Below are 25,810 nucleotides of genomic sequence, written 5' to 3' on the forward strand. Positions count from 1 at the left end.
TCATGCTAAGGTGTTCTCATGCTAATGCTTCATCATGCTAACTTGTCCTCATGCTAATGCTTCATCATTCTAACGTGTCCTCATGCTAATGCTTCATCATGCTAACGTGTTCTCATGCTAATGCTTCATCATGCTAACGTGTCCTCATGCTAATGCTTCATCATGCTAACGTGTCCTCATGCTAATGCTTCATCATGCTAACGTGTTCTCATGCTAATGCTTCATCATGCTAACGTGTCCTCATGCTAATGCTTCATCATGCTAACGTGTCCTCATGCTAATGGCAAACCTTCTCTTCATCTTTCCTCTGGCAGATTATTTTGCTCCTCTCTTCTTGTCCAAACTGTTGGTCTTATTTTCCAGACAGGAAACTCAAACCACCTTCTGTTTTTCCTCTAAACACAAACTTGGACTCCATGTTTTGGGAAAACAACAACCTGACGCTTTCTAGTCAGGAGGGAGCTTTCATGTTTCCTAAACAGATGCAACTGGATCAGAACCTGCTGGGGTCTGGTTCCCAGTTTGGTTCCCAGTTTGGTTCCCAGTCTGGTTCCCAGTTTGGTTCCCAGACTGGTTCCCAGTTTGGTTCCCATGATGCCATTTGGAGTAGAAAAAAAATCAAATAATAGTCAGAGGATTTATAAAAATAAAGGAAGAGATCATTTAAAGACTAAATCCGTAATATAAGAGTTGGAAATGATCATTATTAATAAACGATTATTATAATGATGTTTTGCTGATCATTATTAGTAAAACAAAAATAATGAATGTAAAATATGACAGTAATTAATGAGGTGATAATCGTGAATCTGTTTTCATGTTTATTTTGAATCTTAATTGAAAATAAAACATTAAATTAATTTGAGTCATTTATTCTAAACACTGAGACCCAGAATATGTAATCTGGTTCTGGTTCTGGTTCTGGTTCTGGTTCTGGTGGACCTTCTCTCAGACCTTCTACACGGAGAATCTCAGAACCGGTTCAACAGGAGTTCTGGTTCTGATCCAGTAGAACCTCTCGGTTCCATTCAAGCTGACCTGAGTCCAGGGATCCCAGTGACGTCAGAGGCGGGCGTGTTCTTGGCGTGACGTCACGGCATTCAGCCTCCTCCGCTTTAAAGCCGCCGCCGCCGCGCAGTCCCGCAGACCGACCGCGCCGCCGAACCTTGGACCGGGACCGCGTTCAGTGCTGCCTCTGCCCGGATGGAGCTGCGGGGTTCGCGACGCTCCTGACCCGGCTCGGTTTGACCTAACGGAACCAGAAGTTCGGTTCGGTTCGGTTGGGTCCTCCCCGTCCCGCCGCAGGCCGCCGTCTCCCATGCGATTCTTCAGACTCACATTCAAGTGCTTCGTGGATTGTTTTTGAAGGTCGCGGTTCGGCTGCGGTTTGGTTCGTTTTTCTCTTCAGTTCAACATTTTCTTTTTTTTTTTTTTGACAGAAAAAAAAATTCAAAATTATTTTTTAACACATTTCGATTTTCTGACCATTTTTAAATGTAACTAAATAAACTGAATTAAAAGAGAGCAGAGGGTCCGGACCGAACCGGACCCGCTCTGGTTCTGACTGGTCGGTGAGACTCTGACCTGGACCTGGACTGGGGCTGCTGGGGTGTTACTGGTTCTGACCCGGTGTCGGTTCTAAAGCAAGACTGGTTCTGATCGCGTCTGAGTGGTTCTGATTGGGTTTTACTGCTGGTTCTGAGTGGTTCTGATTGGGTTCTGATTGGTTCTGGTCGGGTTTGAGTGGTTCTGACTGGGTTCTGATTGGTTCCGATTGGGTTTTACTGCTGGTTCTGATCGGGTCTGAGTGGTTCTGACTGATACTCTGTGAGAGAATCTAAGTGCTTGAGCACTGACAGAGACTGGACCTTCGAACCTGGACTGTTCTGACCCGGTTCTGTCTGAGATGGAGAAACCGACCCGGCCCGCCTCGTCCTGCTCTGTGGTTCTGGTGGAGGAGACCAAGAGGAACCCGCTCCTCCTGTCCAACGGGTCCCTGGCCCCAGGAAGTGGTACCGCTCAGGATAAAAGAGGGGGCGGGGCCATCGGGACGGGTCCGGGGTACCAGGAGCGAGAGACTTGGACCCGGCAGATGGACTTCATCATGTCCTGCGTGGGATTCGCTGTCGGACTCGGGAACGTGTGGCGGTTCCCCTACCTGTGCTACAAGAACGGAGGAGGTGAGGCTCAGCACGTGGGGCGGGGCTAAAGCTTCAGGCCCCGCCCCTTCTGTAGGTCACACACGTTTCAAAGACAAACCAGAACCGGGTCGGCCGTCCGGCTGCTGGCCCGGCTACACGTTGGTTCTGGTTCTGCTGGGCTGCTGGTCCAACAGAACCTGCAGCATGAAAACAGAATCAGGTTTTGTCTCCAAATGTAAATGGGCGGGGCTTGTAAATGGGCGGGGCTTCAATGTTCTGATCATCTTCAGTGGCGCTGGGATCGATCTGAGTGACAGCAGCAGGTTCAGGCTGTATTTACACACAAGCATGGTGTGTGTGTGTGTTGTGTGTGTGTAGGTGTGTGTGTGTGTGTAGGTGTGTGTGTGTGTAGGTGTGTGTGTGTGTGGGTGTGTGTGTGTGTAGGTGTGTGTGTGTGTGTAGGTGTGTGTGTGTGTAGGTGTGTGTGTGTGTGGGTGTGTGTGTGTGTGTGTGTAGGTGTGTGTGTGTGTAGGTGTGTGTGTGTGTGTGTGTGTGTGTGTGTGTGTGTGTGTGTGTGTGTGTAATAATAGCCCTGATTGTCTCTATGACCCTCTGATGAATTTGGTTCCCAGCAGGTCATGTGACCTCGCTTTGGTCCTTCCTGTCTCCTTCATACATTAATAATTAAATCATCATCAGATTAATCAATAAATCAATACTTTCTACCAAAGTAAATGAAAGCAAATATTTTAAAACCTGAAACTTTGAACAGTCTGATTGATTGATTGATTGATTGATTGATTGATTGATTGATTGATTGATTGATTGATTGATTGATTGAAGGTCACCTGACTGTCTGGATCTGGTACATCAGTGGCCACCAGGGGGCAGCAGTCATCAGGCAGCTCACAAAGCATCTGAAAGAATCACTAGACAATCAATCAATCAATTAATCAATCAATCTAACCAAGGGAAATAGAAAATATTCATTTGGAGAAAATGAAATATGACGATGAAACAAATTTGTTGATGACGATGATGATGGTGATGAAGGCAAAGCCTGGAAGTCATGAGACCGACTGATGTCAGTCTGCATAGATCTATGTCTCTAAACATAGATCTGGAGCATAGATAGATCAATGTTTCTATCTAGAGATTATCTATAGAGATACAGAACTGCTGATGGGTCTGTGGAGCGCCGTCGCCCCCTGCTGCTGCTCAGGCAGATGGCGGCTTGAAAGCGCCGGCCTGGTTTTCAGACCTTAGGCTGCAGCATCCATCTTTTTACATAACGTGGACAGAACCGGTTCAGAACCGGTTCAGAACCGGCTCAGAACCGGTTCAGGCCACGTTGTCAGGAGCTACAGGCTTCCTGCTGATTGACTCCTTGGAGAGTTATTTCCACCCTGGTGAGGAAGAGGAGGAGAAGAGGTCTTCATCACGTCTCCTCCTGTGAAAAGGTCCAGTTCTCACAGTGCTGTCAGACTTCCTGTAAAGGTCACATGACTATCGCCTGATTGGCCGAAGCTGAAGCTGTTTGCCAGTTGCATCGTCTTCCTCCTCTTCCTCCATCAGTTCAGTTTTAACGATGCGGTCGTAGTTTGTCCTTTTTCTTTCCTTCTGTCTCCTCAGTTTGTTCTTTTTGTCCTCTAATAAATCTGAGCTACTTTGATTTATTATCCTGCTGTGTGTGTGTGTGTGTGTGTGTGTGTGTGTGTGTGTGTGTGTGTGTGTGTGTGTGTGTGTGTGTGTGTGTGTGTGTGTGCGCTACAGTCACCCTGTGAAGGACACACACAGTGACGTGTGTGAGGATCGGTGTGTTGGTAGCAAAGCTGCTGCCTTTGTGAGGACCAGTCAGCTGAAGACCTGGAGATCAAACCAACATAGAGGATGTCCACATGTCCTGGAGGTCCACATGTCCTGGAGGTCCACATGTCCTGGAGGTCCACATGTCCTGGAGGTCCACATGTCCTGGAGGTCCACATGTCCTACATGTCCACATGTCCTGGATGTGTGGAGGCTGCTGCGGCCAAAGATGACCTCTGAACTGTCTCCAGTGGACAGGACCTGTGGACGTCTCCAGTGGAGACGGTGAAGGAGGGATGAGGGTGGAGGAGAGGTGAAGCCTGTCAACAGGATTAAAAGATTACAGGCCACTCCTGGTAATCTCTGCTCCACATGCTGACTCGCTCAGAAAACCAACCGCTGCTTGTCCCGACCAAAAGTCTGACCATGGCGACCCGGTACTTCTGCACAAAGGTTCAGGACACCATAGCGAGACCGTTACAGGTTGTTTTTACCACCTTGAACTCGGCATCGCTCTGGAAACCTCTGGACCAGAAACAACATCCACAGGGAACCGTTTAGGCCGAGAGGTCGACTCGGCGCCATCTTGTGGATGAAATGCAGTCAAATTTTGAATGATATCTGACGGAAGAGATTAGAAATTATAGAAATGTATTTGATGCATCAGTCAGACTATATGAAAATATTTGGGAGGACATAGCTCAGTCCTCAGGGAAGGAGGACTGAGCCCAGTGGAATTATGGGATATGAAGGAATCTGTCATGTGAGATGTAGGAAATCTGACACGCGACTATGACATGTCATCTATCGGCTCAGTGCGCCTGAATCTCGCCGTCTGTTCGCCGGGAGTCCTAAAACCTCAGGAAGTTTGATTCCCTGCAGCCTTTGGTTCTTTTCTAATGGAAATCTGGAATACTGGCGTTCCAAATGATCAGACGCCTGGAAAACTCTGAAATGGACTGAAGTCATCAAACCCAGTTAGACCACAGACTGATGCTCAATCTAGTTCTGATTATGATCGAGAAACAGCAGAAATCGTTTGGTTCTGGTGGGTCTCCACGTGGAGGTCCGGTACGCTCACCGAGCGGGTTTGAAGTTACCAGATCAATAGTTCCATGCTGACCGGAGAGAACGGGTAAGAACAACTCCTGACTCTGTGGAGGTGAAGCAACAGAAACCTGCTGCTCGGTTCTAACAAGCCGGTCCAGAACAAGAACCTTTGGGATGAACCAGACGGTTCAGACGATTTGCAGAGTAGAAACTTCCATCAGCCGAGTCTCTGAAAGGGGAAGGTTACAGTTTAGTCCTCAGATATCTGTGAATGGACCACTGCGATCAGGGTACGGTACAGTTGTACATGTGACTCATGCATGTGTGGGATTTTATTTATAGCCTCTGATGTAAGGAGACATCCTGACTGATCCTGAGTCAGCCGGCAAAACAGAGCGAGGAGAGCTAACCACAGCCTGACCATATCCAATATACGTAGGTATTTAGTATGTAAATAACCTACGTAAGTTTTAATGTGTTGAATAAACCTACGCATATTCAACACAAAGCATGCTTGCTTTGTGTTGAATATGCATCAACAGGCACCAGGGCTGTTTGTTGACTGACTAAAGGTTTCAGGGGAATTTGTTCCAGTGAATTATGGGAAGAGTTAACTGAAGAGGTAAATGTAACTTCAGACATCAAATTTGATGCATTACCAGTTTTCCATCCTTTTTTCATCAACTGTTGAAGGGAGTCATCAGGAAGAAGTTCCACCGCACACCTCACTACCGTCTGACTGTCCATTACCGCCACCATCCTCACATCTCTACTCGTGTCTACAGTTTCTACCCAATTATACAGCGGGCAGCATTTACACTCATCAGAACCAGAACCAGTCGCGTTATCTGTTCTGTTCATAACCAAAACAAAAACACAAACTCAGGTTGGAAAATATTTTCCAGAAACAATTATTTTGACTCTATATGGTAATGAATCTGCACTCTGGTATGAAGGTCTTTGTCGATTGAGAAAATGAATTTTAAAAGTTGAGTGACAATGCTGCCAGAAGCAGGACTGAATGCTCACAGCATTCAGTCATTAATTATAAATATGCCCGGATGGAGCTGCGGGGTTTGCGTCGCTCCTGACCCGGCTCGGTTTGACCTAACGGAACCAGAAGTTCGGTTGGGTCGGTTGGGTCGGTTGGGTCGGGTTGGGTTGGGTTGGGTTGGGTTGGGTTGGGTTGGGTTGGGTCCTCCCCGTCCCGCCGCAGGCCGCCGTCTCCCATGCGATTCTTCAGACTCACATTCAAGTGCTTCGTAGATTGTTTTTGAAGGTCATGGTTCGGTTTGTTGTTCTCTTTAGTTCAACATTTTATTTTTTTTTTGACAGAAAAAAATAATTAATAATTAAATAATTAATGCCTGAATGCCCACAGGCCAGGAGGGGAACCGGCTGGTTTGACTAAGAACCACAGCAGCTGGAGGTGGAGCAGATGTTCTGGTTCCAGTAGAACCGGGTCGACCGTCAGGAGGGAAACAGCCTGAGTCTTCAGCTGTTCATGGGGAAAACATGTCTGAAACTTTTGGACGTCCATGTTGCTGAGGAGGAACCAGAACCTCTGATAATGAGGATGGTGGTGCTGATGAAGGTCAGGAATGTTGGACCCCATGACAAAAGATGAAATTGGCCCCCCTCGCAGCTGCTCTTGTACTTCTTGAGTCACAATTTTAAAGCCTTGCTTCCTTTGGTCCAATACTGATACTAGACAATATTTCCTGCTCATGAATTTCACATCCAACCGTCTGCATCAGTGTGCAACCAGGTTGCTTCAATGTTTTCTATCAGTTTTCGATACTGAAACGTCTCCCCACCAGCAACAGTCATAGGCAACATGCAAAATACACATGAAGCAACACAGACTTCTCAAAAAATGCTGTATAGTTGCATTTTATTCAAGCTGCAATAAGTCACTTTAATAAAAAATGTTTTCTCCATATTTGTTAAAGCTGGCACCATGCTGTGACAGTTTGTTACGAGAAGATAATCTGTGAAAACAATCAATCTCCTCCATCTGAATTACTATAACGTTCCAATGAGAACCAGGAGGAGGGTCTTAGCGCTGTCAATCAAGCTCATTCACTAACTGCTGAATGTGCTGAAGGAGGAGAAACAACTTCCATGCTGCAGCTTTAACTCCCCTCAGCAGAGGAAGGACGGGTCAGGAGGGACTAGAGCTGCTGCTGACCGACTCGCCTGTTAAGTGGGAAAAGGTCCAGTGAAATATGTCAATATGTTGGTGATGTTTTCCCTTAATTCATTAAATGTTAGTGTAAAGGAGGCTAAGCTAGCTATGCTAAATGCTAGCTTAGCCTCTCGGAGAAAAACTGGCTTATAAATTGATACGTTTAGCTTTTTCTCTTTTTGATGTTTTAACACCTACTTTATCATTTTTCTTAGCAGCGCAGTAACAGCCTCAGTGGTTCTTGTTTCCACTGACTGCTGCTGAACACCTGCAGCTCCAAGCAGGAAGGAACCGATTCCTGCAGATCCAGGGGCTTCAGGGCAAATATGTGTTTTTGGTCTGGGAAGGGGAACATTTCATTTTTACTGCTGAAACCAATCTTCCAAAACACAAAATGATTCTTTTGGAATTGGCAGGGCCCAATGTTTTCATTCCTATGAACAAAAACTAAATAAATAAATAGTGGAGCGCCCCCTGTTGGTCAGGGGCCCTTGCTATTGCCCCAGTGTTTCCCCTAGTTGCCCCCCTGCTCAGCCTGTCAGTATTTAGCCCACTGACTGATCCAGATTAGGCAGATTAGCTCTCTAACTGCAGCCGCGGGTCTGTTTCTGGTTTTAGATGCGACTCCAACACGTGGCGGTTAAGTGAGGTGAAGCTTCACCCTTAATGGATCCGGTTATTGGACCGGAACCGGGTTGACCAGCAATAACCAGAAGTGATGACTTCCATCAGATTTGATTTATTGTCATTGTACAGTAAAACAAAATTAGTAGTACAGCTTTTCTTATGGCTTTTAGAAACAAACAGTGAAGATATATATAAGAAAAATGTCTGGTGGCTCGAGGACCCCCCGCGGTGACGGGACCGAGCCCCGGGACCCCCCGCGGTGACGGGACCGAGCCCCGGGACCCCCCGCGGTGACGGGACCGAGAATGATTTGAACTGAATCTGTTCAGTTGAAGTGAATGGAAGCCTCTCTGCCGCCTCCTGGATCTCCTGCTGCTGTTGGACCTGGGTTGTTGTACCTTTAAAGGTTCTGCACAACTTGGTCAGAACCAGAACCGGGCTGAAAATGAGTGCCAGAGCAGATGGTCCGGAACAGAACCCTGCAGCCTCAAACGGACCACAACATTCTCCAGAAGACTCAAACCAGTTCACTCAGCATTGACTCATTCATTTTGAGTTGGCAGCTCCTCAGTGTGGCTGCTGTTTCTGACTGTCCCTGAATGCATCGTGTTTCCTCAGGCGTCTTCCTGATCCCGTACCTGCTGATCGTTTTCGTGGGAGGAATCCCAATTTTCTTCCTGGAGATCGCCCTGGGTCAGTTCATGAAGGCCGGGAGCATCAACGTGTGGAACATCGCTCCACTGTTCAAAGGTGGGTCCGGTTAGCGGGTTAGCGGAACCCGGGGTCTGGTTAGCGGGTTAGCGGAACCCGGGGTCTGGTTAGCGGGTTAGCGGAACCCGGGGTCTGGTTAGCGGGTTAGCGGAACCCGGGGTCTGGTTAGCGGGTTAGCGGAACCTTGGCTGATTTGCTGCTCAACGTGTTAAACTTCTCTTGGACTTCTGGCTGCTTGATGCGATGGACCATCTGGTTCTCTGGTTCAGATTCTTTCTGTCAGAAAGAAAATTATTGAAAAATAGTTGAATCTACAGAACAGCTTGTTAATCAACTGTTTGAAGCAACATTTAGGTGGTTAAATTGAACTCAGTGAATTTGGTCTTTATGAGAATAATGAACTCGTTTTGATACGCAGCCTGATTTCTCTTTTGCTGAAATAATTCTGGAAAAGTTGATCAACTTTGAGGGAGAAAGTTAAATTCCAAATATGGTTTCATACTGATTGTTCATTTATGTATACTCATGATTTCATCCATGTAATATTTACCTGCCGATGTTAGAAGAGTCCACAGATGAATAAATATAAACTGTTCAGCTTGACTGGGCATAAACCGAACATAGAACTAATTCTTCTAAAATGAAAGAATAATTCTTCTGGGCTTAACAAAAACTTAATAGAATAAAAACATAAAAACAAAAACATTTTTGTCCTTTTTCAACCTTTAACTGGAATAAAACTCTTGGAAAACAAACATTATTTTTACAAGAATGTTAACATAATTATAGATGTAAACAGTTGCAAAACACAATATGAATATCAATAACATTGTCACAATGTGTCTCAGATTAAGTTCAGGCAAAAAATCTGAGAATGCTGGTTTGATAACCTGAAAGAATCCGCTTGGTCGGCAGTTTGAAGGTTCATAGGTCACGGATCCGTTTCTTCACTCAGACCTTCAAACTTCAGAACCATGAATCCTCTTTCATGGCGCCGCGTCACACATTTTCACAGGAACGGCGCAGATAACAGTTGACTGCATCTGACCAGCGTGCAACGCAGCGAGAACGCAGTGACAGAGCAGAGGAAAACTCCTGGCTGTGCTGAGCTGCAGGTGTCCATGTCTGTCCATGCGCTGGACGAGGGGACATGTCCTGGTGTCCTCCGCCTGTCGCCCAATAACTGCTGCAGCCCCCAAAGATGGCCGCTGGATGGGAACAATGACTTTTGTTACATAAATTTAAAATGACCTACAATAGAAAACATGTTCATACTACGTAAAAGAATATATTTGTAATTCAAACTAAAAACATATATATTTAAAATAAACATTTTAACTTTTTTTTCTTGAAAATATCCAAGTTAAATTTCAATTTAAGTCTAAGTTAGGAGAACTTATGTCTTTGTTTCCTAATAAATAATAATTAAAATAAATAATGACAAAATGTTGAACACTTTAAACATTTTTAAAGTCTAAAAATAAATTGAAAACAATGAAATAGTTTTTTGTAGATTCAAATGTTGGGTTTGAGTTTTCTTAATAGAACTGACAAATTTTCAATGGAAATAATTTGTAATTTTTCCTTCTTTTGTCCAGAAGAAAAAAAAACAAAATAAAAGAAGTAAATCTGGAAGAGGAGAATTTATTTCTTCATAATCAACTGAAGAAAGTTGGAAATCCACAGAAGCTTCGAGGAAGTGACATAAATGTTCATAACTCAGAAGTTTGTTGCATAAAAAACCGCTGCCTGTTTATTACTGTAACCATGACAACAAGGTATTTACAACGTGCAAAGTTAATATGTGAAGTTAGTTTCCTTTGATGAGGTCAAACATTAACTGGTCTCCAATAAAACATTGATAATATTTCCAGCAGAACCAGCTGCAGACTTTAGCCTCCATTATTTGTTCAATCATAAGGAGAAAATTCTGGAAAAGTTTCCAGATTCCAGTAAATCACCTGGAAATAATAATATATATATATATATATATATATATATATGTTTATCACCTGGAAGTGATTTACAGATTCCACACATTCATGATTTAGGGTCAGAAAGCAAGTCGGTGTCGACAGACATTCTGTCAAAAATGGCAAAGTTTTCTTTCCTATTTTTCCAACTTGAAGGTTTTGCCTGTCGCTGAATTTGCTGTGGTTATAAATATGGTGGTCACAACAGATTCATTATATATTCACTTGTTTACATCTGTCAGGTTTGGGTTTTCGGGATTTTTGGGGTTGTTTGTCTTTTAGTGTGGGGAAGCTGAAACTGCTGGATAGTAATTTTGGAACTTTTTCTATACAACGCCTCGTCAGTATTGCCCTGTGTATTGATCATTATGTGTCCAAAGTGTGTGTATATGTAAGTATGTATGTTCATATATATATATATGTACATATGCATCCATATGTCTGTATGTATTTTTTCCTTCTTTTGGCTCAAATAAAAACTCAACAAAAACAAATGTCAGTGCAGGAGTGACATTTAAAGAGGATTATGTTTAAAAGTTATGGTCAGGTTTGGATCATTTCCTGTTCTGTGCAGGTCTGGGTTACGCCTCCATGGTCATCGTGTTTTTCTGCAACACTTACTACATCATGGTTCTGGCCTGGGGCTTCTACTACCTGATCAAGTCCTTTAGCTCCGCCCTCCCCTGGTCCACCTGTGACAACGAATGGAACACGCCCAACTGCCTGGAGACCTTCCACCACCTGCACTGCAGCAACGCCAGCCTGGCCAACGCCACCGTGGGCGGAGCCAACCTGACCTGCGCCGACCTGGCCGACGCCCGCTCGCCCATCATCGAGTTCTGGGAGTGAGTATCGGTTCCGGGTCGGGTCGGGTCAGGTCGGGTCACGGTGGTCTTTCTGACCCGGTCTGTGCCTGCGCAGGAACAAAGTGCTGAACATCTCGTCTGGACTGGACCAACCGGGTCGGATCAACTGGGAGCTGATGCTGTGTCTGATGGCCGTCTGGGTTCTGGTTTACTTCTGCGTCTGGAAAGGAGTCAAGTCCACCGGAAGGTACCGCTCCCAAGACTGGGACCAGACTGGGACCGGACTGGAACTAGTGTTGGGACCAGTGTGTTATGGACCATTGGGACCAGTGTGTTATGGACCATTGGGACCAGTGTGTTATGGACATTTGGGACCAGTGTGTTATAGACCATTAGGACCAGTGTGTTATGGACCTTTGGGACCAGTGTGTTATGGACCATTGGGACCAGTGTGTTATGGACATTTGGGACCAGTGTGTTATGGACCTTTGGGACCAGTGTGTTATGGACCATTGGGACCAGTGTGTTATGGACCATTGGGACCAGTATGTTATGGACCATTGGGACCAGTGTGTTATAGACCATTGGGACCAGTGTGTTATGGACCATTGGGACCAGTGTGTTATGGACCATTGGGACCAGTGTGTTATGGACCTTTGGGACCAGTATGGTGACCATTGGGACCAGTATGTTAGACCATTGGGACCAGTGTGTTATGGACCATTGGGACCAGTGTGTTATAGACCATTGGGACCAGTGTGTTATGGACCATTAGGACCAGTGTGTTATGGACCATTGGGACCAGTGTGTTATGGACCATTGGACCAGTGTTATGGACCAGTGTGTTATGGACCATTGGGACCAGTGTGTTATGGACCAGTTGGACCAGTGTGTTATGGACCATTAGGACCAGTGGTTATAGACCATTAGGACCAGTGTGTTATGGACAATTGGGACCAGTGTGTTATGGACCATTAGGACCAGTGTTATGGACAATTGGGACCAGTGTGTTATGGACCATTGGGACCAGTATGTTATAGACCATTGGGACCAGTGTGTTATAGACCATTGGGACCAGTGTGTTATGGACCATTGGGCCAGTGTATAGACCATTGGGACCAGTGTGTTATGGACCATTGGGACCAGTATGTTATAGAACATTGGGACCAGTGTGTTTGAACCATTGGGCCAGTGTGTTATGGACCATTGGGACCAGTGTGTTATGGACCATTGGGACCCAGTGTGTTATGGACCATTAGGACCAGTGTGTTATGGACCATGGGACCAGTGTGTTATGGACCATTGGGACCAGTGTGTTATGGACCATTGGGTCCAGTGTTATGGACCATTGGGACCAGTGTGTTATGGACCATTGGGACCAGTGTGTATGGACCATTAGGACCAGTGTGTTATGGACCATTGGGACCAGTGTGTTATGGACCATTGGGACCAGTGTGTTATGGACCATTAGGACCAGTGTGTTATGGACCATTGGGACCAGTGTGTTATGGACCATTGGGACCAGTGTGTTATGGACCATTGGGTCCAGTGTGTTATGGACCATTGGGACCAGTGTTATGGACCATTGGGACCAGTGTGTTATGGACCATTGGGACCAGTGTGTTATGGACCATTAGGACAAGTGTGTATGGACCATTAGGACCAGTGTGTTATGGCCCAGTGTGTTATGGACCATTAGGACCAGTGTGTTATGGACCATTATGACCAGTGTGTTATGGACATTGGGTCCAGTGTGTTATGGACCATTGGGACCAGTGTGTTATGGACCTTTAGGACCAGTGTGTTATGGACAATTGGGACCAGTGTGTTATAGACCATTGGGACCAGTGTGTTATGGACCATTGGGCCAGTGTGTTATGGACCATTGGGACCAGTGTGTTATGGACCATTGGGACCAGTGTGTTATGGACCATTGGGACCAGTGTGTTATGGTCTATTAGGACCAGTGTGTTATGGACAATTGGGGCCAGTGTGTTATAGAACATTGGGACCAGTGTGTTATAGACCATTGGGACCAGTGTGTTATGGACCATTAGGACCAGTGTGTTATGGACAATTGGGACCAGTGTGTTATGGACCATTGGGACCAGTATGTTATAGACCATTGGGACCAGTGTGTTATAGACCATTGGGACCAGTGTGTTATGGACCGTTAGGACCAGTGTGTTATGGACCATTGGGACCAGTGTTATGGACCTTTGGACCAGTGTGTTATGGACCATTAGGACCAGTGTGTTATGGACCATTGGGACCAGTGTGTTATGGACCATTGGGTCCAGTGTGTTATGGACCATTGGGACCAGTGTGTTATGGACCATTAGGACCAGTGTGTTATGGACCATTAGGACCAGTGTGTTATGGACCATTAGGACCAGTGTGTTATGGACCATTAGGACCAGTGTGTTATGGACCATTGGGACCAGTGTGTTATGGACCATTGGGCCAGTGTGTTATGGACCATTGGGACCAGTGTGTTATAGACCATTGGGACCAGTATGTTATGGACCATTAGGACCAGTGTGTTATGGACCATTGAGACCATTGTGTTATGGACCATTAGGACCAGTGTGTTATGGACCATTGGGACCAGTGTGTTATAGACCATTGCAGTGTGTTATGGACCATTGGGCCAGTGTGTTATGGACCATTGGGACCAGTATGTTATGGACCATTAGGACCAGTGTGTTATGGACCATTGAGACCAGTGTGTTATGGACCATTAGGACCAGTGTGTTATGGACCATTGGGACCAGTGTGTTATAGACCATTGGGACCAGTGTGTTATGGACCATTGGGACCAGTGTGTTATGGACCATTGGGACCAGTGTGTTATGGACCATTGGGACCAGTGTGTTATGGACCATTGGGCCAGTGTGTTATGGACCATTGGGACCAGTGTGTTATGGACCATTGGGACCAGTGTGTTATGGACCATTGGGTCCAGTGTGTTATGGACCATTGGGTCCAGTGTGTTATGGACCATTGGGTCCAGTGTGTTATGGACCATTGGGACCAGTGTGTTATGGACCATTAGGACAAGTGTGTTATGGACCATTGGGCCAGTGTGTTATGGACCATTGGGACCAGTGTGTTATGGACCATTGGGACCAGTGTGTTATGGACCATTGGGTCCAGTGTGTTATGGACCATTGGGTCCAGTGTGTTATGGACCATTGGGTCCAGTGTGTTATGGACCATTGGGACCAGTGTGTTATGGACCATTAGGACAAGTGTGTTATGGACCATTAGGACCAGTGTGTTATGGACCATTGGGACCAGTGTGTTATGGACCATTGGGACCAGTGTGTTATGGACCATTGGGACCAGTGTGTTATGGACCATTAGGACCAGTGTGTTATGGACCATTGGGACCAGTGTGTTATGGACCATTGGGACCAGTGTGTTATGGACCATTGGGACCAGTGTGTTATGGACCATTGGGACCAGTGTGTTATAGACCATTGGGACCAGTATGTTATGGACCATTAGGACCAGTGTGTTATGGACCATTGGGACCAGTGTGTTATGGATCATTGGGACCAGTGTGTTATGGACCATTGGGACCAGTGTGTGGTCAGGTGGGGTTTCCTGCAGGTGTTTATGATGTGATAAATATAAAACATTTAAATATTGAATGTGCTCCGATTATCACCTAAATTTTTGATTTTGATGAATATTCAGAAAGTTTTCAGTTTTTCTCTCCTGCTGGATTTTGTCCAACATGTGAAACAGAAACATGTGAGTCGGAGTCAGAGGGAAAAATGCCGCACCGCCCCTTTAAATCCTCAGCTGACACCTCTGATTCACCCTGGACGTGTCACCAGGCTGCAGTCACATGACCGGTTGAGAGTTGCTATGACGACCTTGGGGGGGGCGTTGAGGCTGTGATGTGTCGGGACACGATTGGCCGGCTGAGAGGAGGGCAGCTTGTCTGCAGTGAGACGTGACTGAGAGGCCGGCTGCATGTTGAGCTGCGATGCTGCGCCTGCAGCCATTAGATGCTGGGAAAATACCAAACGCAGAAACATCCCGATGTTGAAGGAGACAAGTGCTGCCGGATTCAGAACCAGCACCTGAAGAACCTTCAGAAGGTTCTGGTCCAGAAGCAGGAAGTGTTAGAAAGCAGGCAGAGCTCCATCTTCACCACTTGGCTCTCCAAAACTGTGATCTGGACATTAGTGCAGGATTAGTGAGTCAGAGCATCAGGAACCTCCCGGCTTCATTCTGGATGAGTAGTTGATTGGTTTTCATCCAAATCCCACATCATGATACTGCCTCCTCCATGTTTGTGAAGTAGTCTCTTGTTCTTGAAGTCACCCTTCCTAATAAACGGTTGTTACGTCCAAACATCTCAACGTTCAACTCGTCTGACATCAAACTTTTCTCCAAGAACGTTCTTGGACGTTTCTGCTACTTTGATAAGGAAGATGTTTTGCTGAACCGTGTCTCAAGGAGTTTATTCAATATTATTTCAATCAGTAAAAGATGAGTGTCTTTAGCAGCACACCATGATGCCCGATGGAGGGTTATTGGTTTAGTTATGTCTGTCTTCGTCTGATGATGTTTTGTCAGATCCGCTCACACGACTCTCAGTCCCAACACAAACAGCTGCTGCTGTTGTTCATCAGCAGGAGGCTGAAAGAAGAGCCCAGCAGAGAGAGAGAGAGAATCCTCCAGGCCCAGTTCCCACTCCTCTAGTGTCTCAAATATTCAGCATTCACAAATTGTCCTCAAAATGTAAACATATTAACCAAAAAATAAATAAATCAACCAAGTGAAAGGAAAAATGAGATTAGTGACACAAGGGGGTTTATCACAGCAGGACTCAGTGCCTGGTGGGTTGGAGCAGCTCGATGGTCTTGATGGTAAAACCAGTAAGAAAGAGGAGGCTACTGGTCTGAATGGGTCTGAATGGGTCTGAACCGTCCCATTCAGACCAGTCAGACCGTCTGCCAGTTAGAGCAACTGGCAGACTGGTGAAGGGTGCTGATGTTGAAGAGGAACCAGCTTCGACTCTCCATGGACGGCATCAAGCTTTATGCCAAGATTGAGCTCTCTGATCCAACGAGCAACAAAATGCCCCTCAGACTGGGTCAGTGTGGCACCGGGCAGCAGATTGATCTTCACCTGAGACTTTTGCTCGAGGAAGGCCTGGTGCGCATTTGAACCAGCATTCAGCACATGTTTGGGCATGAGGAAACTTCAACAAGTCCAAAGATATTTGACATGATTCCCAGTGTAATACGCACATTAAAACCAACTTACACAATTCTAAACTTGAACAGCATAAAGCTACGTCAACGCAACGCCTCTGCGTCAGTTCAGACTCATCAACATTTCTTCATACTTCAGGAAAACAATATGTTCTGGAAGAACGACTCTGATTGAGCAACAAGCGATGAGTCAGTTCAACACTCAGTCCTTCCGATGTGTCAAGAGAGACAAAGATGATTCTGTTTCTGTGACTGGAAAATCTGTGAAGGACCAGATTTCTGATGGATGGATGGATGGATGGATGGATGGATGGATGGATGGATGGATGGATGGATGGATGGATGGATGGATGTTGGATGGATGGATGGATGGATGGATGGATGGATGGATGGATGGATGGATGGATGTTGGATGGATGGATGGATGGATGGATGGATGGATGGATGTTGGATGGATGATAGATGGATGGATGTTGGATGGATGATGGATGATGGATGGATGATGGATGGATGGATGGATGGATGTTGGATGGATGGATGGATGGATGGATGGATGTTGGATGGATGGATGGATGGATGGATGGATGGATGGATGGATGGATGGATGGATGTTGGATGGATGGATGGATGGATGGATGTTGGATGGATGGATGGATGGATGGATGGATGGATGGATGTTGGATGGATGGATGGATGGATGGATGGATGGATGTTGGATGGATGGATGGATGTTGGATGGATGGATGGATGTTGGATGGATGGATGGATGGATGGATGGATGTTGGATGGATGGATAGATGGATGGATGGATGGATGGATGTTGGATGGATGAATGGATGGTTGGATGGATGGATGGATGGATGGATGATGGATGGATGGATGGATGGATGGATGGATGGATGGATGGATGGTTGGATGGATGGATGGATGGATGGATGGTTGGATGGATGGATGGATGGATGGTTGTTCTGAATGCTAAAGTTGAACCCTCCTAAAAATTACACTGTAAAATGTTGTTGTTTGAACGAATTTAGCAAAAACGTGTTGATAGGTTTTTCTGGTAACGTTTGTAACGTCCGGTGGAATATCTCTGGAAGGTCGCAGGCCGGTTACGTGATCGGTTGAGCAGCAGAACCGATCCAAACAGACAGTTTTAATGTCTTTAACGGTTGCTGGTGAGTTCTGGGTTCATGTTCTGCAGGTTCCAACCCTCACTCCGATTCTGCCGGTTCTGTTTCAGATTGTTTACTTCACGGCGACCTTTCCGTACGTGGTTCTCATCATCCTGCTGGTGCGAGGCGTCACGCTGCCGGGAGCGTACAACGGCATCATGTACTACATCAAACCGGACTGGTCCAAACTGCAGGAGGCTCAGGTCGGTCCAGCCTGTGGGTGACTTTGCCCTGAGCACTGCCTGTCAGGAACAATGCATCTAAACTCATATTTTCTTCTTCAATCATTAGAGAAAAGTTTGGGATTTAGGAAAAGCAGATTTTTATGGAAATGAAAGACTCTTGTGCTGTTCTGAAATTTCCTGCTGGAGGTTTCTTCCTGTTAAAGGGGAGTTCTTCCTCTCCACGCTCGCCTCATGCATGCTCAGTTGAGGGATTGCTGTAAAGTTAATGACACAACACAAGCGCCCCTGCTGGTCCAGGGAGCGAATGACTCGATGCTCTGCTGGGTTTCCTCGGAAACGTTTCAATACTTTGGGACGAAGGAGCAGTTGGACTCTTTTTTGTGCCTTGACACAACTATTGTTGTGTATTGGATTATGAACTAAAAGATCTCTCACCTATGACCTTTGACCCCACAGGTGTGGATAGACGCCGGCACGCAGATCTTCTTCTCCTACGCCATTGGACTGGGAGCGCTGACCGCACTGGGAAGCTACAACCGCTTCAACAACGACTGCTACAAGTACCAGAACCGCAGAACCAGACAGAACCTCAGAACCAGACAGAACCTCAGAACCTTCATGGAGTACCGGGTTCGGTTCAGCTGGTGTTGATGGAACCGAGGTGCTCCAGAGGTTCTGATCTTCTTCTTCTTCTTCTGCTCCTCAGGGACGCCTTCGTCCTGGCGCTCATCAACAGCGGCACCAGCTTCTTTTCTGGCTTTGTGGTTTTTTCCATCCTGGGCTTCATGGCAGCTGAGCAGGGAGTCGACGTCTCCCAGGTGGCTGAATCAGGTAAAACCCGCCCAGAGCGCCGCTCGGCCTCGGTACCAGGTTCTGGTTCTGTCCGGTTCTGTCTCTGCAGGGCAACCAGCTACTTCCTGATAGCAGGAGGGTATCCATCCTGAACTAGCGATGGGCCTTTCTGAGCAACCAGTGAAATGAAAACTACCAGCTAGCGTTAGCTTTGAATAAGCTGGTAATTCCATTGTGAAGGCTAACGGCTAGCGCGTCTCGGCTAGCTTGTTTTTTCTTCTTGAACAGAAACTGTATCTGGTAAAATGGGTCACGTGGCTGGAAGACGTTAGATAGTTTGACGTTTTCTGACAGTAATCCAGCGAGAGCTAACTTCAGCACCAGATGAAGCTGAAGTTAGCTTCAGATTGATCATCCATCCATTTTCTGATCACCCTTCTCCCTAACGGAGTCGGGAGGAGCTGCTGCCTCTCCAGCTGTGTTCCAGGCGAGAGGCGGGGTCACCTGGACGGGTCACCTGGACGGGTCACCTGTCTGTCGCAGGGCAACATAGAGACAAACAGGACAAACAACCGTGCACGCACACACACCTAGGGAGAATTTGGAGAGACCAATTAACCTGACTGTCATGTTTGTGGACGGTGGGAGGAAGTCAGAGAACCCAGAGAGAACCCAGCATGCACAGGGAGAACATGCAGACTCCGTGCAGAAAGACCCCGGGCCGGGAATTGAACCCAGGACCTTTTTGCTGCAAGGCAACAGTGCTACCCACTGCGCCACTGTGCTGCCCTCAGATTGATCAAATTCCACCAAACATTGTGATGTTTAGCATCTTTAATTAGCTCTAACTTAAAAATTCAAACATGGGCTAGATTATTCTATATTGAAAGCAAAAAATTGAAATTGAAATTTTGTGTTGATTTCAATATTCAGTAAAGAACCATATTAGATGTCACAAATCACAAGCTTTACTGGGTTCAGCATACTTTTAATAGCTATAAAGGTTTCAAATATTGTGCATTTATTCTGCGTCCTGTCGCTGTTTCAGGTCCGGGTCTCGCCTTCATCGCGTATCCAAAGGCGGTCAGTCTGATGCCGGTGGCACCGCTCTGGGCGGCGCTCTTCTTCTTCATGTTGCTGCTCCTTGGACTCGACAGTCAGGTGACCAAGAACATCTACAAACTTGTCTGTGAAGTTTGATTCATTCTGCAGTGGTTAGTCATTTCACCATGACGTAAATTTAGTTTGAATCCAGTTTTATTCCATCAATCTGGCAGGAAGTGAAGATAAAACGACCTCTGGACCGGACCGAACTGGACTGGACTGGACTGGACTGGACTGGACTGAACCGGACTGGACTGGACTGGACTGGACTGGACTGAACCGGACTGGACTGGACCAGACCGGACTGGACCGGACCGGACTGGACTGAATCAGATTGGACCGGACTGGATTGGACCGGACCGGACTGGACCAAACTGGACTGGACCGGACCAGATTGGACTGGACCGGACCGGACTGGACTGAATCAGATTGGACCGGACCGGACTGGACTGGACCGGACCGGACTGGACTGAATGCCCCGCTTCATAACCACAGAAAACGAAACAATAAACTGACAATATGGTGACCATAATTATAATAATTTAATTTGGGATAATTACTAATTGTGAAAAGAGGCTAACTGTTTTTAATCAGCTAGCCTTTTCTTTTCTAGATGTATTTTCAGATTTAAGTTTTTTTACATTTTATTTATTTAAGATAAGATTTGCTTTGTACTAAACTCACAAAAATCATCCAAAACGTGTAAAAACCTGATAAGAAAAGATGTCAGTTTAAAGATTTTTCAAGATGATAAATTATTTCTTTAAAACTGCAGAAAAAATATTTCAAAATGGTTACAGAAACTTTTTCCTGTTGAATGAAAGAAGGAATCCGTGGCGTCCAGGAGTCAGACGTTCTGTTGTGGCGCGTTTGGATCCTCGTGATGAAGATGAAGACGATGCCTGTGATGCCTTCAGGGAGGCTCAGACCTTCCAGCTCTGATGTTGTTTCCTGTTCCTGCAGTTTGTCGGGGTGGAGGGATTCGTCACTGGGATTCTGGACCTGTTTCCTGGGAAATATTACCACCGTTACAAACGTGAGATCGCCGTGGCGATATGCTGTCTACTGTGCTTCATCATTGACCTCTCCATGGTGACGCAGGTCAGCAGAGAAACTTTCACCTGCTCAGTTTTAGCTGCAGCAGTTCGAAGGCTGAGGAAGGAGGGTGTTAATATTTGGAGATGTTTCTGCAGGGAGGGATGTACGTCTTCCAGCTGTTTGATTATTACTCAGCCAGCGGCATGACGCTGCTGTGGCAATCCTTCTGGGAGTGTATTGTAGTGGCCTGGGTCTACGGTATGTAACACACACACACACACACACACACACACACTCTCACACACACACACACACACACACACACACACTCTCACACACACACACACACACACACACACACACACACACACACACACACACACACACACACACACACGCGCACACACACACACACACACACACACACACACACACACACACACACACACACACACACGCGCACACACACACACACACACACACACACACACACACACACACACACACACACTGTGGTGTTACATTGCAGGGTGCAGCTGAGTGATCCTTAAATAGGACATGAGATCAGATTTTAACTCCAAATAAAGGTCAAAGTTCAGAACCTTCCGTTTAAATTTGGGAGATTTGGTTTTTTTTTTCTCTTTCTATCAAAAAAATCATCTAATAATTCTTATTTTTTCTGTAAATTAACGTTTGATAAATCAGACTGCTACTGAAAGTGTTATTCTCATTTTTACTTGAAACGGCTGCATGTGACCTGAAGCAGTTGATGGGGTCAGAGGTCAGGCGGGGCTCAGGTGGCTCTGGCTTATAGGATGTTCGACAGTCTTGGCGTCCCTCAGGGTCGGTCCTGGCTGATTACAATCGTTTTATGTTTTGGAGTTGATGACAGAACCACTGAGCTCAGTAAGGACCCAAAAGCGTTGGTGCTGAGGAGGTTCTGACCCGTCCACTCAGTGACATGGTGGCTGCAGAAATACAGCTCAGCCAGGTGTAATACTCTGTGATGGTGGCTAGGGGGCGCCTGTAGCTAGCCCAGGCTGAATCAGGGGTGTGTCCCAGCTGATGGTGTCTCTGCAGGTGCGGACCGGTTCATGGACGACGTGGCCCGTATGATCGGCTACCGGCCGTTCCCCTGGATGAAGTGGTGCTGGTCGTTCATCACGCCGTGCGTCTGCATGGTGAGACCCACAGCTTCCTGTCCGTCCCCAACTACGGCCCCAGTAACACGACTCCTCTGCCACATCAGGGCATCTTCCTGTTCCACCTGGTGAACTACAAGCCGCTGACGTACAACACGGTGTACGTGTACCCGTGGTGGGGCGAGGTGATCGGCTGGTGCCTGGCTCTGTCCTCCATGCTCTGCATCCCCGTCAGCCTCCTCTACAAGTTCTTCAGAGCCAAAGGAACCTTCAGAGAGGTCAGTCAGGATGGAGAAAAGCCAAGGCAACACAACAACTGTTCCAACACAGAATCTCAAACTTAGTGGTTTATTAAATGTACTTGAAAACACAAATGTCCATTTGTTGCAGCAAAACCTGTAACCCATAATTTTCAGTGACAACAGGGGGCGATAGTGTGCAAGTACGTCTTGAAGGTCAGCAAGAGGAAGAGTATTTACGTAAACTGTCTGAATAAATCTGTGACCAGTGTGATTTTAGCTCTTTGAGGGTCAAATATTATTGTAAATACTGTGGAAAGTAGTTCAGGGATCTCAAACTCCAGTCCTGCAACTTCTAGATGTGGCTCTGCTGCACCACCGCAATAGAATAATCAGGTCGTCATTAAGGCTCTGGAGAACAAGGAGGAGGTAATTAAGCCATTTCATTCCAGCGTTTTGTACATGTAAAAACTGCAGGACTTCGGGACCTTTAAACCTTTAAACTGGCCTGAGCAGTGAGGTCACAGATTATTCTGACTGTCATCATCTGTGACCAGCGTGATTGTAGCTATTTAATGGTTAAATATTATTTTAAGTGTGATATGAATATAATGAAGAGGTGGCAGAAACATTAAGAACCATGTTAAAATCAGAATAGAATCATTTCTTGATCGTTTATCGATTTATTAAACGGCTGCACTTGGTCTCCATTCGCTAATAAAGGAGCCGTGAAGTTTACAATCCCAGCTGAATCAGCATTTATGCAGCTTGAGGAAATCTTCTTCTCTCTGGTCTTAAGACCTACCTGCGCTCCTTCGCCCCCTGTGGTCACTGAAAATGGTGGCTCACAGGTTTTTTATGTAACGTTTTCAGGGTCCATAAAGTCAAAGCATGAACTGCTGGTTCTGATGAGAAGTCTTTCTAGACCTGAACGGCCCGACCACAAATCCATCTGGACAGATCTTGTTCCAGCCGACAACAACCTGAACAATACGACATCACAGCGGGGGGTGGGCGGGGCGGGGCGGGTTCCTCTGTCCGGTTCCAGCTGACGTAGATTCTGGTTCCGGTCCCATTGACCTTCTCACTAAGTGCAGAGCTGGAGCTCGACCCCCAGTCAGTAGGAAGTCTGCCGTTCTGGAACGGACGGGTTGGGTTCATTGTCCCAGGTGAATGCTGATTGGCTAAGAAGCCAGAGGTGCAGCCATGTTGGTGATCATGACTTCCCTGTGTTGCAGCGTTGGGCCCACCTGACCAGTCCCGTGTGGGGCCCCACCACCTGGAGTACATGGCCCCCGACATCAGGCCCCTGAGTTCGCTGACGCCCGGTTCTGATGACAACAAGGTCATCATCTTTGAGAGCGTCATGTAGACCGGACCCGTCCGTCCCTCCCAAGACAAGATGGCCGACCTCCACCCTCACCTCCCACCACTTTCTGCGCCAGGCATCATGAATGAGCTGGACTCTGATTGGTCCCCACAGCAACCAAAGCTTTTCCCAGGTTCCCCTGGGACTTCTGGTTCTGTTGGGTTCCGGTTCTCCTGATTTAGGATGAAAGGCGGATCATGACGATCCCAAACAACTTGTCTTCCCGTGAGGGCCGGTTTGGTCTTGGGTTGGATAGACGGTCAGCACAAACCTGAACCGGACAAACAGCCACGATGGACTCGCTGTCAGGCAGAACCTCCAGAACCTTCAGAACCTTCAGCCGACAGAGTTTGTATCATTGCTGTTTGTCAAGACAGACAGAGTTCTAGACAGAAGCACCGACTGGTTCCCTTCGCGTTCCCTTCAGGTTCCGGGATCAGATTTTGTCTGTTCTCATCTGAGTGCCAAAAGGTTCTGATGTCCGAACCGGGCTACTGCCAGTGACCCGGTTGCTCTGCCTCGTCAACGCTGCGGTCCAGTTGGTTCTGCCCATCTTTGTTGGGTTTCGTCCCGCTTCCTCTTTCCTTAGCAAAGGATTAAAATGCTTGACTGGTTCTGTCCACAAACCCATCAGAACTGGTAACCGGGTCGAGAGGAGAGTGGTTTTGATCCAAATGTTGTCCAGAAACCTGAAGAGAGCCGACGGACTGACAGCGTTGCTGAGCATTGCCTTATGTTGACCTGTGACCTCCTGTTCGCTGTTGGTGGGCGTGTCTAAGACTCTGTCTCCCAGCAACCAGTTAGCATCAAAATGTGGGAAAACCAGATCCGTTTGCACATTGTTGTGAAATCATGAAAAAAAAATCAGGTTTTGTTTCTGTAAAATAAACAGAAATGTATTTTTGGAGGCTTTTATTTTGGTGAAGAAATTTCTATATTGAATCTTTGAGCTATATTTGATGCAGTATTCACTGGGATGATGATGATGATGATGATGATGATGATGATGATGATGATGATGATGATGATTGTTCATGTTCAGTTGGCAAATCCACTGCTTCAGTCCTACCTCACTTCTCTTTCAGACCTTCAAAATAAAACACCTGAGTTGTTTTTAGCTGATGTTGGTGGCCCGTGGGAGTCAGAAGAATCAGAACCTGCTGCTGGTTCTGACTCTTGAGCGGGTCATCAATCCCAAACAGGAAACAGGAAACCCATTTGGTGCTGCGGCGGCTGACGTGAACAATCGGCAAAGGCCGGTGCTTTTATTGTGGCGGGTTTGCTGCGATGCAGTGATTTGTGAAAGGGAAACTTTATTTTCACGTTCAAAGTGCTAAAGTGTCTTGGCTTCAGGCGATCTGTTTTTCCTACGGCTCACGTTGTTTCATCTGCGTGGCGTCGGCTCCGATCTCAGCTGGACCCTGAAATGAATCTTCATCCTGGTGACCTGTTGACCTGTTGACCTGCTGACCTGTTGACCTGAACCCGAATGGCAGCAGGAAACGGGTCCTAAACATTCAGGATCAAACCGAGCAGATTTCAGCGACAGGCTGATTTAGGTTCAAAACTTTAGTGAATTAAAATGTTAATTTATCAAACAATTATAAAAGCTGATCAACTAAACAAGGAGACGTTTGGCTCCCAAACATACAAACTTTTTCCCTTCATCAGGATTTCATGATTATTTAAATCTGAGATCAATTTGACCAAATCAATTTCGTTGTTTGTCTTTTTCAGGTCAAAATGTTCTTCCAAGTTAAATTGTGCAGAAAATAATAAAAGGTGCTTTTTGTGGCCAGCCACGGTTTCCAGATGGAACAAACAAAAACCTGATGAATAATTTAGGATCAAAATCTGAGTTTGAACTTTGTTTGCTCTCATATCAAAGAGCAAATCATCTGCATAGAAACGTAGAAAATTGAGCTTAGAACTTACAATTTAATGTTGCGTCAACCTGCAGGGAAAACAGATGTACATCATCCAGATTAAACCTGGAGAAGTTAACAGAAAAAATAATAATGTAGGCAAAGATGCATCAGCTACTTGTAACACTGAAGAGAAATAAACAATGCTCAAGTTATTAATTAAATAAAAAAAAATCTAAATATCTGAGATCTTGGCTCAATGTGCACCAGATGAGAAGATCCTTCTTTCCATTATTTGGACTGATCTGCAGCTGAGCTTAAACTGATCACTTCATGTAAAACGTTGAATGTTTAAAGCTGAATATGTT

The 25,810-nt window shown here is 46.2% G+C and overlaps 1 protein-coding gene across 1 annotated transcript; it reads left to right on the plus strand.

Annotated features, from left to right (window-relative positions):
• The first annotated feature begins 1,131 nt into the window (after positions 1-1,131).
• LOC129356752 (sodium- and chloride-dependent creatine transporter 1-like) lies at positions 1,132-24,699 on the plus strand. Its single transcript, XM_055026308.1, is given in 15 exon segments — positions 1,132-2,180; positions 8,431-8,562; positions 11,071-11,341; positions 11,418-11,607; positions 16,322-16,477; positions 17,657-17,911; positions 18,350-18,453; positions 18,600-18,724; positions 19,734-19,846; positions 20,753-20,890; positions 20,983-21,085; positions 21,908-22,008; positions 22,077-22,247; positions 23,447-23,477; positions 23,480-24,699. Coding segments are annotated over 15 exon segments (2,265 nt in total). The 5' UTR covers positions 1,132-1,906; the 3' UTR covers positions 23,581-24,699.
• The last annotated feature ends 1,111 nt before the right edge of the window (positions 24,700-25,810 follow it).

The sequence above is a fragment of the Poeciliopsis prolifica genome, unplaced genomic scaffold (genome assembly GCF_027474105.1).
Source record: "Poeciliopsis prolifica strain line A6 unplaced genomic scaffold, Auburn_PproV2 SCAFFOLD191, whole genome shotgun sequence".
NCBI lineage: Eukaryota > Metazoa > Chordata > Actinopteri > Cyprinodontiformes > Poeciliidae > Poeciliopsis > Poeciliopsis prolifica.